This window comes from Plodia interpunctella, chromosome 27 (assembly GCF_027563975.2).
Source record: "Plodia interpunctella isolate USDA-ARS_2022_Savannah chromosome 27, ilPloInte3.2, whole genome shotgun sequence".
NCBI classification, from domain to species: Eukaryota; Metazoa; Arthropoda; class Insecta; order Lepidoptera; family Pyralidae; genus Plodia; species Plodia interpunctella.
The window spans coordinates 1,401,117-1,416,961 of NC_071320.1; the positions used below are offsets into that span (position 1 = coordinate 1,401,117).

At 36.5% G+C, this 15,845-nt stretch overlaps 4 protein-coding genes across 4 annotated transcripts; all 4 read left to right on the forward strand.

Annotated features, from left to right (window-relative positions):
• Positions 1 to 1,424: 1,424 nt before the first annotated feature.
• On the forward strand, positions 1,425 to 6,227 carry LOC128681486 (uncharacterized protein). Its single transcript, XM_053765420.2, has 4 exons — positions 1,425 to 1,614; positions 2,226 to 2,345; positions 2,963 to 3,061; positions 4,853 to 6,227. Exons 1-4 carry the CDS (start codon positions 1,528 to 1,530, stop codon positions 4,988 to 4,990), a joined length of 444 nt encoding a protein of 147 aa, XP_053621395.1. The 5' UTR covers positions 1,425 to 1,527; the 3' UTR covers positions 4,991 to 6,227.
• A 1,064-nt stretch (positions 6,228 to 7,291) lies between these two features.
• On the forward strand, positions 7,292 to 8,794 carry LOC128681463 (keratin-associated protein 5-1-like). Its single transcript, XM_053765365.1, has 2 exons — positions 7,292 to 7,442; positions 8,091 to 8,794. The coding sequence occupies exons 1-2, from the start codon at positions 7,401 to 7,403 to the stop codon at positions 8,736 to 8,738; spliced, it is 690 nt and encodes a 229-aa protein (XP_053621340.1). The 5' UTR covers positions 7,292 to 7,400; the 3' UTR covers positions 8,739 to 8,794.
• A 1,848-nt stretch (positions 8,795 to 10,642) lies between these two features.
• Positions 10,643 to 11,844, forward strand: LOC128681480 (uncharacterized). Its single transcript, XM_053765408.1, has 2 exons — positions 10,643 to 10,766; positions 11,272 to 11,844. The coding sequence occupies exon 2, from the start codon at positions 11,279 to 11,281 to the stop codon at positions 11,768 to 11,770; it is 492 nt and encodes a 163-aa protein (XP_053621383.1). The 5' UTR covers positions 10,643 to 10,766; positions 11,272 to 11,278; the 3' UTR covers positions 11,771 to 11,844.
• Positions 11,845 to 12,587: 743 nt separating this feature from the next.
• LOC128681350 (uncharacterized) lies at positions 12,588 to 13,142 on the forward strand. The gene has a single exon (XM_053765150.1). The coding sequence runs from the start codon at positions 12,588 to 12,590 to the stop codon at positions 13,140 to 13,142; it is 555 nt and encodes a 184-aa protein (XP_053621125.1).
• The last annotated feature ends 2,703 nt before the right edge of the window (positions 13,143 to 15,845 follow it).

Sequence of the window (15,845 nt, forward strand, 5' to 3'; positions counted from 1 at the left end):
AGCTAGTAAGTAACAGATAATAAGAAGTAGATACGTACCTTTGTCAACAACAATATGAGAACGTGCCAACCTGAAATTTTTCCAAGCAATTACCAAATAAGGTACACATATACGAAATTAAACCGACTAATTTCGTCATAACAGCACGTCCGGAAAAAATTTTGAATATTTATATAGGTCAATTTGATTGTGTCATTATTCGCTTTCAGTTTGTTCTTTTTTTGACGCGCGCAACAGAAAATGTCTCTTAATTTTTTAATTCTTCTTGCAGTCTTGGGCGTAAGTAGTTTTTTAAAGTACTTATCTAGTACGTAATTAACCTATAAACATGGATTTAGTACGTACTTCGGAGTGCCTACTAATTCCATGCCTATGAAATATGTTTTTTACGAAATTAAAAAAACATAGAATTATCTAATCAACTATAGTAACCTTTGCTTGAAATGTACCTTGTAACTTATACTTTTCGTAATTTTTGATAAGCCAACCCGAGAATTTTCATAATAAGATGATACAGACACCTACAATATACAAAATAATGTTATTATTTTAACTACCATTAATTTTATGTACCTTTTTTAGCTTCCAAAAGAAATCAAGTATATATTTGCTTTCTAGGTAGAAAGAAAACCTAATCAAAATAAAAATGCCTATTTACTTAAATTTCTTCAGATGCATATTTATGCTCTATATAACGCTTTTTATACTCCAAATTCTAACTAGATTTTATTTTTCAGCTAACATCAGCCCTATACTTGCCAGTAACAAAAACCGAAGTCATCCTGTCGGCACTAGAAGTACCCGTCCTTCCTAGCACCTACGAACTGATACTCCCACCAGTCGCAGCTGAGCTGCCATATGGGCTCGGCTACACGGTCGCGGGCGCTCCGTTGGTGTCAAGCGCGTTTTGTAGCAGTGGCTACGGGTCACTAGTGCCTGTGACGTCACCGTGCAGCTGCACGAAGCTGGCAACACCGCTCTGCCCGGAAATCAGGAGGTTTGCTAGACCGATTCTTTTGTAAGTTGCCAAAAGGATAGAAAAATCAGCTGTGTTATTTGAATAAATAATTGTCATTTAATTTTGGTTTTTTATTTAGTTACATATTATGTGCTTACTTTCTGAACTGAATAAGTACGTACATAGGTATCTGAAAATAATAAATCAATAAAATAAAATTCTTTTATACAATGCAGGGCAGTATATTGGGCGTAGAAAGTTGAAATGTCTTTGTAACAGAGCAGTGCAGTAGCACAAGAAATGTAATCTAAACACAATACACGTGCGTATAAAGTAACAAGCAAATATATACTAGTAAGTATAGATATATCTTTTTATGCTAATGGTCAAATGTTTAGATTAGATCTAATTTTATAACTTTGCCGATATTTGAATTTTCTTATATCAATGTCACTGTGACAAATTATCACTGTCTCAGTCATCTGTCACAGCCTTATTAATCATTCGGCTCCGGCACGAGGGGGCGATTTTCAATTTATTTTATTTAGCTATAAATAAATACCGACATAATGGTTGAAGCACAAAAATATAGAATAGAGCAAGAAATGACTAATCTAGTCAATGAGTTGGATAAGAGTTATTTGAGAAAAATGCAAGTAAGTTTACACTCTGTGGCTTATGCAATAACTTTTATAATTTCTCTATACAGGTAGATATTGATTATATTTCGAGTATGAAATATTGTACCGATATGTTTAACCCGTTCGGCGACAAATAAACATAATCATGACGAGAATACTATGTTTTTACTATATCAACTAAGCACTATAACCTTAAAAGCTAAGCCTGAACGTCAGATTTTCGAAAATCTTTATGAAAAAACAAATATTTTATTATCTCTTACGTCCATAGACTTTCTCAAAGTCGTATGTAGGTACTTTGTAGCTTAGTGATAAGTGTGCATATTAAATGACGGTGTTAAGTACACAACCTGGACAAGCACTGATTAGTTCTAATTATTATATTAGTATTTCTACTTTAATTTCTTAACATCTGCATTAACACACAGCGCGTTTTCTCGGTTTCTTCCTCAGCCATTGAGTGTCGGCGTCCAGGGTCCGCAGAGCTGTAGAAAATCTGCTATGCTAAAATAGAATTTAGTGGTGACAATTCCAAGCAAATTCGGTTATCCTGTGGGTTCCATTCAACTTGCCAAACTACACAAGTATGATTTGTCCCTAAATATCTATATTTTTATGGTTTCCAGGGTGACATGCACCGGTGTGCGGCCAGGTGCTGCGATGATCAGCAGTCCTCACTGGAGAGAGTGCACGGCTGCATTGAGAACTGCACTAGTCCACTGAACCAGGCTAATAACTATGTACAGGTGGGTACTTCTTTCTAGATAAATTACTGGGTGTTCATGTGTCAACATTCCGCTTCCTAAAGGAGCTGGGCTGGCTGGAATAATTAGCGGCTCGGACTCCGCACGCAGCAAGGGCCCAGACAAGAGGCCTAACTGGAGGAAAATTATCCTCGATGGAAGGAAGATGTGTCAACATTTTTTAAATATCAAGACGGAGGACTTGTCCGGATGGAAGGAGGCTTATGCCCAGCAGTGGGTCACAGAGGGCTGTATATTATGATGAAAGATAGACTGACTAGGTGGAATATGCTCAATGATTATCCCATAATAATATGTGCAACTTATATGCATGTGGTCCTTACTCCATGTCCTCCCTTGGATGTCGTACGAGACAATGAAGGGACACAACTGATAGGTAACAATAGAATTCCCAAAGAAGGTTGATGTTAGGCTGGTGGCCAATTGTTATATCATAGTCAAATCTACCGAATTTTATGGCAATTTTACGCAAACTGCGGGCTTTGGGCCGTCGCAGCTCCGTATGCAACTGGGAACATGCAAAAATAAGAGAGAAAAACGCGGTCTACATTTTATTTAAGTATTTATGTATTAACGTGTTATATTCTTTTATTTTTCAGGGAGAAATCAATCATCTTCAGAATAGACTCCAGCGATGTGTGATGGACTGCAACGACTCAGCTAGGGACAGGCTGGGAGCTGACCCGAGTCAAGAAATTGTAAGTTAACTGTAACCGATTTTTAAATAAAGTGATCAACTAAATATCATTGATTTTACAAGCTTTTATGTATATATGTTCCTATGTCTCGGGTGGAATCTTGCAACTCGAGTTTGAAGCAGATATCTTCAACTGATTGAGCTGAAATTTTGTACACACTTTAATTTGGATGACAATGCCTTATTATGATAAGTATGACCTTATGGTGCTACTAAAAACTGCTCGAATTTTCATTCGGTTTTCACCAATAGTGTGATTCCTTTGGTGTATAATTTATTACGTTTTTAACGAGTAAATAAATAATAATAATAACACTTTATTGTCTCACCATAACCACTAAAAAGTTTACAAAACAACTTAAGAATTACTTAAATTATCTTAATATATCAATATAATAAAATTGAAGAAAGTCCAAATTTGTACATTGGATATTTTTTTAAAATTCTTCATGGAATATACTTAGTTACTGATATAGATGACGAAAATATAGTTTTGGAAATTTTTGTCTGTCTGTCTGTCTGTCTGTCTGTCTGTCTGTCTGTCTGAATGCGCATCACTCGAAATCTACTGGACCGATTTGCTTGAAATTTGGTATGTAGATACCTTATATACCGGCTTAACATCTTACATACATTTCATCCCAGTAAATGATCAGGTTATGAATAAAAATGCCTCAGAATCCCGGGTTAATATCTTATAGACATTTCATCCCGGAAAATGAGGAGGGTCCTATAGGAAAATTAGATATATTTCATTTCGGTAAATGGTCAGGTTCCCGTAGGATAATTGAAAAACTAATTATGAATTAAAAATTTCTCGCAATCCCGGATTAACATCTTATAGACATTTCATCCCAGAAAATGATCCTGTAAGAAAATTCAAATAACAATCCACGAGCCGATTTACTTGAAATTTTTGTAGAAAGGTGTAAACAATATAGAAGGGGGTGAAAGGGATGAAAAACTGTAAATATGAAAGTTCTACACCGTTGAAGTTAGTGACTTGAAAATTTGGATTTTGATTGTTTACAACAAAGTAATGAATACGTGCTTCAGATTTTTCTGAAAATTAACCCTCAACCCCTTAATAAGGGGGGTGAAAGATTGTATGGGACTTAATACAATTTTCAAGATAAAAAGCTGAAAATTGACACACTTACTTTTTGTAGTAAATAACAGTAATAGTAAATACAAAAAATGTTTAATTTACGTTTGTGGTTAATAAAAAACCGGGACGTAAAACGTCATGGAAAATAGGACGGCACGCGTTGCAGAAAGCGGGAGTGGGAGTAGGAACGGGAAATGGGAAGGAGATACGTAGTGGGAAGCAGGACGGGACACATTGCAAAAAATATGATGGCACAATATGTAGGAAACGGTACTCCCGTATCTACTTTACATTACATAGCAGGAAGCGGGATTGGACAAGTTTACGGGACGAGACACGCAGCGGGAAACAGAAAACTGAACTAAAGATGAGAAAAAATGCGAATTTGAATCATATATATTTACCAGTCTTACAGAGTACGCGATAAAAAAATTACTGTGATTTTGCTATGAAATTCACGCGGGCGAAGCCGCGGGCAAAAGCTAGTTACTTAATAAAAAGTACAGCCAACCCTCCACCCCAGTAAATGTATAAACTACTAACTAATCTACTGGACCGCTTGTTAATAAATTCGGTAAATGTGTAAAATATAACCTAGAATAACATACAGGGTAATTTTTATCCCGAAATTCGCACGGGAGCGAAGCCGCGGGCGCGGCAAGTACATTGATATTTCTGTTTCAGATTGACAAGTGCACAATAGATTTCGAGAAATGTGCAGTGAAGTGTGTGGACAAACACATGACTCTCATTCCTACCATGATGAAAACTATGAAGAAAGTACTTGCTAGTGGGAAGCCCCCGCCAGCGAAGAATGAATGAAGAAGAACTATAAATTGATACTGGCAGCTTCATTGCTTTCAAAATAGGGGGAAGATGACATAATTATCTTTTAAAATATACATTCTAATGTCTGTTACGATTGATTAAATCAGTGGGGCGATTTTGATGAAATTTTGAATAGATATAGACTCATTAACTATATCTATATGGTACAGATAGTTAAAAATAATTCTTGAAGCTTTCAAACATTATTCCGCTGGGATGCCGCAGGCATCTAAACTGACACACCAAAGGTATAAAACCCCACATTATGTGTGGAGATTTATGATTTTTTTTTAAAAAGGTGCATTTTTTGAGTAATTTTAGAACGATGACATCACACAAAAGTTGTAAACAAAGTAATGATCCTAGAAACTTCCGTTTCTACCTTTGTTGGTATGAACGAACCCCTAAACAATCAAGAAAGTCAACAACTAAATTGTAGACAAAGAAAATTGTTTCGCTCACACAAATAAGAGAAACGTGTAAAGGAAACGGGACAGTGCTAATATATTTCGTCCCGTGTCACAGGTTTTGGATTGACGGATTACCCGCTTTGTATGAGATAGGCTGGGAAATTGTATGGCAGTGTTGCCAGCTCGTTCTCTTTAATTTCTTTCTCTTTGAAATAAATCGGTTATGTAAAACACAGCTGCTAGTATAACTTTAAACGTGCCACTTAGAATTTAAATGTAGGTATAGTAGTTTTAACTTTGTTAGTGTATGTATATTTTGTAAAAAGTGGACGAAGTGGTTATTAAAATTAGCACATTAACAAAATATGGGGCGTCCTTAAGTGTAGAAAGTTGATTTTCATCGAACAAATTTTTTTTATTATTGCAACACTAAATCTAACGATTATGATTGGTCGAAGACAGCGCCCTCATTTGTTTTCTAATCTTTTTGGATGCATTGTAACTTTTTACATATTTTATGTGTGTATATTTGGAATGATGGGTTATACTGACATATTATATTCGGATAAAAACTGTTGTATGAAGAATTTTTTTCTTGTATTATTACAATGTGTACAAGAATAAAATTTTGATTTTGATGAGGGCGCCACTGTTGTTTCTAATTGCCGACCAAACAATGTTCGTTATTATTTAAGTAGTTATATTTTTTTAGTTTTGGAAATTTAAAAATACGCTATTATTAAAACTAACTTTTAATACACTGTAATAATTATAATGTTTTGTTGACTGAAATATAATGGCATTTACAGTTGTTGAATTTATATTTTTTTTTCTATTACACCTACCCTTTTCTCTAAGCTAAGATTACAAAAAATAAAATTGCTAAATTTAAAAAAATATAATAGGCTATTATAATACACTAGAAATTATTAATTAATTTTCAGTAGAAAGTATTAAGTAGTTTTTAATTGAATTTACAAGGATTTTCTTGGCAACTGTTTCCTGTTTAATAATTTTTTTTTAAATTTTCATTATTAATTTAAAAATAAAGTGGTGGCGCTAGTTATCAGGGAGAGCTCCCTTAAGAGTCGTACCGCGAAAGAAGTCCCGCAGACATGGCGCTACTGTCGCTGTAAACAATAACGTGGTCTATCTGTTATTGTTAGTTTCTCATTTTGGCACGGGCCTTCTTTCGTGATACGGTCTCTGAGTACATTCTTTGTAGGCATATTTTGTTTTTCTTTGAAGCGTTTATTTACATAATTACGATACTGTTTGTTTTCCAAATAAATAATAAACAAACATAGCTGAACAAATAACTGCTTTGCGACAAGTCCTCGTTTATGTTTGAATAACATAAGTTTCTTATGTAAATGTGGTGCGATTTCATTCAAATAATTTATTTTGTGCTATTGTTCTTTATCATACCGGTTTTTGCGTAATTTTGATTTTTGGCATACGAGTAAAAGTGTCTTTAATTAACTTTTAGGTTATAGCACCTAGCAATTCTGCTAATAAATTGTCCACCCGCCGCCGGCTTGCTATCGAGAGCCGTCTGTCAAAGTTTATGAAGTTTATGGCTGCCGTGGCCTATAATTTTGTATACGAAGATTAGATATGTAAAAGCTTAAATAGTTGGAAGGATTCCATAAATCGTTTTATAAATAAGTGGAACTTTATGTATCCAATCCACCGAGGGTTATAAGGTTAAGTTTGTAATGCTTCAATAGTTATGTGTAAAAACGTAATGTTTAAAAATCATTATGCCTTAATACAGTACGCTATATAACATTCTGGTTAAAATTTTTATGCTTATAGATAAAGCCCCGTGATAAATAGTTCACCTATCTTACCTAATTACCTATTTATTAAAGGCTGCAACCAATATCAAATACGCCGTTACTGTGAAATAGTAACGAAATTATCGCATGTAACATGGTGCTATTCGCGAGGTATATAAGGAATACATTTAATAAATAGGTTATTCAGTCAAAATGGCTTCGACCCACTTATTTTTGCTTCTGATCGGAGTAATTGTAAGTAATTATACAATTAAATTATTAAACAGAGGCCGCGGTACGAAAAAAGGCTACATACGCGGCGATATTTCTCTAATATTCATGTTTTCCCGGTTGTGTTCGAAGCTGTGACGTCCAGAAGCCTTCGGGCGTAAAATGAAAATTTTGATGATTCAGCTATGATCTGATTTTACGACCGTCCGTTTGCCTCATGTTTTCATTACACATAATATTACCTACCTAGCTGCACAGTTGAGTAGGTAAATCCAAAATGGCCACCAAATAAATTATAAATTGCTTACATGTCGGTCGATGTCAACTTTATGGTATTTTATAAAAATATTGAGTATGGAGTACTTTCTAATAAAATATTTTATCTAGTGTGGTAAAATTTGTCATGACAATTTTTATATTTTTCGCTGAGAAATAAAACAAATTGATATAAATGTGATTGCGGTGTGCGGCTATACATACATAGCGCATTAAACGCAATGGTAGAAACTATATGAAGAGATGACATTATTTTGCGACAAAAAAAGAACACATCGTTATTTGATATTTCAGCAGCAACTACGAGAAATTAATAAAAATAGTTGACACGGTTAAAATTACTACTAAGTATCGAAATATATTACGTTTTTTATACAAAAAAATAATGTTTTCTAGTTCCAGACAAACGCCGCAGTACTCAAAAAGAACGTCATACTATCGAGCGTCCCTGTACCCTTTAAAAATTTACCCCTACCCTTCGACCTACCCTTGCTGCCAAGCTGCAGCATCCCAGAAATTGTCACCCCCGTCGAAGTACCTGTATGCAGCAACATACCCACTTGTAACTGCCCCAAACCGGTTATAGAAATACCCACGTATTATTCTCCAACGGTACCAGTCCCATCGTGCGGGTCTTGTGGTAGTTTTTCAACATCAGTAGAATTAGCTTTATCAGGCTCGGGTATACCCTCTTGTAGCTCTTCTACCCCTGTTTGCGGTTGTTCCACTCCTGTTTGCGGTTGTTCCACTCCTGTTTGCGGTTGTTCCACTCCTGTTTGCGGTTGTTCCACTCCTGTTTGCGGTTGTTCCAAAGTTGATGTACCAGCTTATTACTATTCACCGCCTGTGGAGGTGTGTGGAGGATGCAATGATGCTCTGTGCGCTTGCGGTGCGTACGTGTCGCCCGTGTCGTATGCCCCCACTTGTGGGTGCGCCCAGGCGGTGACCCAGTGTGGGTGTGCCCCAACGCTGCCGCCTTACCCACCAGCGTTGGGTTGTGCGAAGTATTTGAGGCAGGTGGTTATACAACCTCCGTTTTTGTGATGTAGTCGTTACCTAGATAGATGATATTAATAAAGTTATGTGAAACGTGATAAAAATGTTTTTCTTTTTAATTTCACACACGCAATTTGGACGTATAAATTAATTATACTTAGGTATATAAATAAAATGAGAAAAATAAGCAGTAACTAATCTGTATCTTTTTGTCAATCAAATAAATTTTAATCCAGTAATATTAACAAATTGGCAACGTAAATATTTTTATCAAATGCCAGCTCCACACTATCGCCGGAGTCATACAGAAGCCGATTCGAACGAATGAAGATTGCGTATTTTGTATGAGAGCTTTTATTTACTGAAATGAAAAGCCAGTAATGTACTATGTACGTCAACAGCACATCAAGCTGCATGAAACTCCATGGCGCGGTAATAACGAAGAGTTTGCAATGAATTTGGGTTGGTTTATGTGTACATACCGAATCCGCCAAAGTTCGGTGTGCCTGTTTCGCGATCTACTTAAATAGGTACAGTCAACAGCACATCAACCTACCCAAATTCATAGCAAACTCGTTGCTATTACCGCGCCATAGAGTTTCGTGCCGGGTAACTTGATGGCTATTGACTGTACAAAGAAAAAATGAGTTTTTTTTTCTTGGTTTTAAGACCTGATGGGACAGATGAGAGTGAAACTAACTAAATGCGACTAGAATATTTCCATAGCATTTCCAGTCTTATCTCTAAATTTTTTATTATCGTTAAACAAGTTCATTTGTTAGACAAATTAAAAAAAAACTTTCAATATTCATTTCGCTACAACTTTTGCAACGGCCGAACCGATTTTTATGAAACTTATCTAAGAACCACTGCATAAAAATTAACTATCAAATAAAAAAAAACCTCCAAATCGGTTCACCAGTTGATGAGCTACGGTGCCTTGTACACATACAGACAGACACTTAGCGGTCGAACTTATAACACGACCCCTCTTCGTCGGGGGTTAAAAATCGGGCATCATGTGACAAAATATATTAGCGCAAATATATATAAAATATGTCACGTTTCTTCTCATTTATTTTACGTGTTTTTCTTGTACTTATGAGTGAAACAAAAGATACGATGTGTATGTAATATATATATTCCAGCTATATAAGTCCCACTGCTGGGCAAAATCCTCCTCTAACCATCTTGCCATTTCCTGTCTGTCATCTCTTTAAACCCCGACGCAAAAAGAGTGGTGTTATAAGTTTAACGTGTCTGTGTATCTGTGTATTTGTCTGTGGCATCGTAGCTCCCAAACGGATGAACCGATTTTCGTTTAGTTTTTTTTGTGCCATAGATAATTTTATCCCGAGAGTTCTGTTTTGTGTTTTTTTTTTTATTTCATTTCATGTAAATAAAGAATAAAAAACCTACATACAGCTAAAATAAATTAAAAGTAATAAAAACAAATTATTAAAAAAAAAAAAAAAGAATTACCTATTTATATTTACAAAAATGCCAGCCTGCAATTCGTTACTTTGAGGTAACGTACTTACACAAAAGGCTGACAGCATACAACAACAGCTCCCGATTGTTCTTAGCCATATGACAATCTGATCAGCCGTTCAAAAGTTGGTAGTGAAATTAATATTAAAAGTCGGGGTTTTTTTTTATTTGTCTAACAAATAAACTTGTTAAGTACTACTCGTATTCCGCTCTTAGGTCTTCCTCGGTATCCGTCGGTTGGAATCCACGAGGTCAATCTGTATGTTCATCTTTCTGAATGCATAAATGTTCACAGTATCGAATGCTGTCTGATATTACATAAATTTTATGTAATATTGGACAGAATTCGATAAGTATTATGGCCAAAGACGTGACTTTTGTTGCGAAAATTCAAAAGATGCAATAAATATGATAACAAAACTGATAGCCGATTCTTAGGAATATGAAGCCAATTTTGTGCTGATTAATAATTTTTTAATTACAAATTTCTAATCTAATATCTATACATTGAGAAAGTTAGATAAAAGAGAATATAAAGGAGATATGTTTTATTAATATTATCACAGACATTAATAATAATCTACGGTAAGTCTACTATTGATATTATAATATTCATTCATTAAATAATAAGACACTTTTTGGCATCAAAATTAGTTTCATTTATTTCTAATGAATTATTAATTAGATATAATAAATGAAAGTCCTCGGCCGCGTCTATCTGTGTGTCTGTTCGCGATAAACTCAAAAACTACTGTACGGATTTTCATTAGGTTTTCACCAATAGATACTGTGTTTCCTGACGAAGGTTTAGGTGCATAATTTATTACGTGTTTAACACGAGCGAAGCCGGGGCGGGCCGCTAGTGTATAATAAAATCATACTAATGCATTGGTGAAAACACCATGAAAATCTGTGCAGTAGTTTTTGTGTTTATACTTTATTTTATGAAATGTAATGATAAGGATTTTGTGGGTAATAAGTAGATATATCAGCCCGATATACCCTTGCCATCGAATTTCACAACCCTTAGCTCTGTCCACCCCGTAATACATAAAGACATGATACTGTATCCGTATTTTTTATTTCACAGCAACACAATGGTTCACCTCACGTTATTTACCATTCTGTCGATCGCCATGCCTCTGATCGCGCCAGCAATACTTCCGAAAGCAATTCCTATGGGGGCGTTACTGCAAAACATATTAAACCCGGCGAATTCTGAAAGGGCGAAGCAAATATTACAGTTAACAGGAGCTGTCAACAAAGTTCCCACGAGTCCAGTAATGAATCTACTCCAAGAAGTATCAGCTCCGAGGACAAAACAATTACTAATGCAAGATGTACAACGACCAGTTGCAGCACAGCAAGAAATCATTCCCTTCACTCCATGCGCTGCCCGACCAGTCATCCAGGATAGATTAGTGTACCCCTATTCGACCCCTGTACCCCTAGTGAACCCTTTTTTGCCAGCGGCGTCCCCCGTGTCCGCCATTGCGCCCCCTACATCCACTTTATTGCCTCCAGTGGACCCAACTCAAGTCAGAAGCCATTTTCTAAGGAAAATACCGATTCCACCACCCTCTTTGTAGTTTTATGAGTAAATAAATTAGATATTGTTTATTTATTTATGTTTTGAGGATGGATAAATAAAGTGTTTGTTTAATTTTAATTTGCTTTTTGTTCTTTGGCACTCGGTAACTGGCGAAAGAAAGAAAGAAAGAGAGAGAGAGAGAGAGAGAGAGAGAGAGAAATCATTTATTCGGCAAACACATAATATCCAAACATACAGAAGAGTAACGAATATAGATCGAATACAATATGTAAGCCGAAATGGCGACCAGCTCAGCATGGTAATAATAGAGCAATGAGTGGCATGTTACCACTCATGCTCATGCGCATATTGAATCATTATTTCCACTCCACAAGGCTGACTAATAGGTTATTATCAGGAGTCTTCCTCAAACTGAATATTGGCAAAACCATCGTCTAGCTAGATGAACGATGAAATCATAGAATTAAAAAGTAAAATGCAATAAACACTAAATAAATACAAAAATATGTCCAAGTGTGAGTTCCACTATATCTTAAAAGGTGCCGCAGAAGCAATCATAGAACGGTTAATATTCAGTGACATAATTCATGACCTAACAGACAGGTACGTTTTTGCCATTCGGCTACGGAATCCTAAAAAGGTTATATCATAATTAACATCTAGGTCACGTCTTAATCGAATAATGTATAAATTTATTTCTAAAATGTATATTTCTTAAAATATATAAAGTGGTTCCTCAACAACAGTAGTGTACGAAACCAATGGCGACGCCCAAACACAAAAAATTGTATCTGCAATCTGTATTATATGTACGATTATAAAATGGATATGTTCATAAAATACTGACCAACACAATGACGGGAACGCCGGAGGGAATGGAAGAAGGCGGCAAGCCAAAATCGAGACGAGGGACCATTGCTGCAGAGACGCCGGCGAAGACTTTATCAGAGACAGGTAAAGCGCAGTCCAGGCGTGGGACGGTACACGCAGAACAGGATCAAACCCAGCCGCCGGCGAAGACTATATCAGAAACAAGTAAAGCGCTGACCAGGCGTGGGACAGTCAACGCTGAACAAGATATAGCTCAGCCGCCAGCAAAGGCTGTATCAGACACTGGCAAGCCAAAAACGAGACGAGGTACAATGTATACAGAAGATGCAAAAGATGTAGAAGCAAACAGCCCAGTGGCGGCGCCACAGACAGTCGAAGAGCCATTATCGAAACTTAGGAAACTAATGGCGGAAAATGAGGCGGCGAGACTTGCAGCGGAGGAAGCAGCGTTGGCGCGAGCGGCGAGGGACGCGGCGGCAGCGGAAGCGGCGGCGGCAAGAAAAATGATGATACAAATACTTTTTGGAGTGATATTGGGGATTATAGCATTAATTATTGGGATAAAGTCGTTTATATGAGCTGGTCATAGCTTTTGAAGTGATAACTGCCGGTTGTTGAGTAAAAAATTGCGTGTTGAGTAAAAAGAGAGACAAAATATGAATGCAAATTATAACTTAATAATTTGCATTCATATTTTGTCTCTCTTTCTATCGTTGCAGTAACTAAGTATGACTACAAGCCTGGGGTTGTGAATATGATGCGACGGACAATGCAACTTTTTACTTATTTACTATTAAATTTATTATATTGCACTAGTATACTAATCAAATAAATCAAATCAACGCTGACTTAATACACAATTGCTGAATTATTTATAATTATTTTAAATTGTTTTATTTTTAAACAACGATTCCTCTTAGAATCTCGATTTTTAGAGAAGCCTGGCCTGGCAGAAGGCATAAAGCCACAAACCTATCTGACCCCGTCTTTCTTTGACGCCCTCTGTGTCCTAACGGATAACATAAGACACTAATATACTGTAGGTCCCGGGTTCTAACCCTGGTCAAGTCAAGATGGAAAATGATCTTTTTCAGATTGACCTGGATCTTGGACGTTTGTATATTTATCTAAGTATATGTTATAAAATATAGTATCATTAATTTAGTATCCCATGTGTATAACTCACGAACTTACTTTGGGGCTAACTCACTGTGTGATTTGTCCTTTTATAAAGTGCTGGCTTGACTTCGTTAAGGAGGAATGTTTTGACTATTTAGATTGCAGAAGAACGTGTGAAGAAATGAGGACTTAGACGGTTAAAACCTGAGGAAGGAACCAGTAAAACCCTCAGACGTAAAAGGAACAAAAGGTGGAGTTAAAATAAAACTAAATACCTATATAGATATGTTATTGAACATAGTATAATATATATTAATTTATTTATTAGTAATATGGATTACATATTTATGTACTTGAAATCTTTGAAAAAAGTACAGCAGTTCAGTACTTGTAAGTCGGCAAAAAGTTGTAGCAAGCACACCCAATATTTGACCTTTTTGGATAAGCTTTTACAACCTTTCTATGCAAAATCTTACTGTCAGTAGCAACCTGTGTCGCTACTGCGGCCCACCCGTTTCAGCTGGTTTCGCCGCAGCATCTTCTGATTCATGCTCTGTCTGTGGCGTTCCATGTGCCACGTCCGCTGCCTCTACTGATTGCTGCTCAGTCACTGGCATCCCTTGTTTGGACTGCATCGTTTCCAACTTTGCGATTGCCTCCTGCAATTGTTCCGTTGTCATTTCGTGTCCTGAAAGTGTTCTGCCCATTTCTGCTGCTTTTGCGATTGCCTCCGCTAACTCCTGGTCTGTCTGTATCGATCCCCGTTTGGACTGTGGCCTACTCATTTTCGATATTGCCTTCGCCGCCGCTTCTGCATAATCCTTGTCTATTTGTACCGTGTCCCGTTTCGACTGTGGGCTGTTCGCATCTGTGATTGCCTTCGCAGCGGCGTCGGTTGAATCCTTATTTGACTGTAGGGTAGCCCGTCTTGAAGTTGGCTTGTCTTCTTCTGACATTGTTTCTGCCGTACCCGCGGGGTCAGTTTTTGTAGTATTTTGAAATCCCTAGTACTTAATAGTTGGATAGATGCTATTGTTCATAGATACAATTGAAAAATTTTGTTCGTCGTTCCGCGTTTCGGCTGCGATAGGTAATGAGCGTGTAATATATAATTTGTTGTTAATTAAAATAATGACGGAATAAAATTTTAAATTTTTTTAAACTATGACATGATCTAGATTTGTGAAGTGTTGCTTTGCCTAGCGATGTAACATTCTCGGAAGTTTCGACAGCTCACGGAAACATTCAATACGTTCTCGAAAAAGTTCGCAAGCGCGAGAATTTAGTAATATTTTGACATTTATAATCCAATTACTAATTACAGTCGTTTTTACAATCTATACTATTATTATAAAGAGGTAAACGTTTGTGAGATTGTGAGCTTGTATTTTGAGGCTTTTTCATAAATTCTCTCACCAATCGAAAGGTACATTATCCAAGATTTCTATAGGCTAAATTTTATCCGTGGTGATACATAATAATCTTGACGTTGGCAAAATTATCGTTTGGATGAACGATGAACGATAGAAATTTAAAAAGTAAAGTGAAGCGTCTATTTTTGTTACAAAACATGAGAGATAAGGTTGTAACTATATTTATTTATACTGATCAAGCCATATTCATTAAAAATGTATTAAATTAATTCAAAAATATATGTTCGTAAAACTAACTAAATAACAAAGTCATTATTCCAGTCTCTGCATTGTTTATTGGCGATGGTGAAATTAAAATAAAATGTATACGAGCCTATTTACCCATCTAAAATACTAGGCGAAAGTATGGATATCTTATTAAAATACTGATAGTCACAATCATACTAAGCCGGCGGAAATAATGGAAGAAACGCCCAAGCTCAAATCAAGACGGGGGACGATACACCCACAGCCTGAATCAACAATACCGAAAGTGGAAGAAAAAGAAGAACCTGTGGCAAAATTGAGGAGATTATTGGCGGAGAAGGAGGCGGCGGCAAAAGCGGCAATTGCTAAAACGGCGGCTGAAGAAGAAGCGGCACGTATAGCGGCAGCCGAAACGGCAGCCGCACAAGCAGCGGCAGCCGAGGCGGCCGCGGCGAACGCGGCGGCCGCTAGAAAGACAATGATACAAATCATTATAGCACTTGTAGTGGGATGTATACTGGTGTTGTTAGGAATAACTGTAAC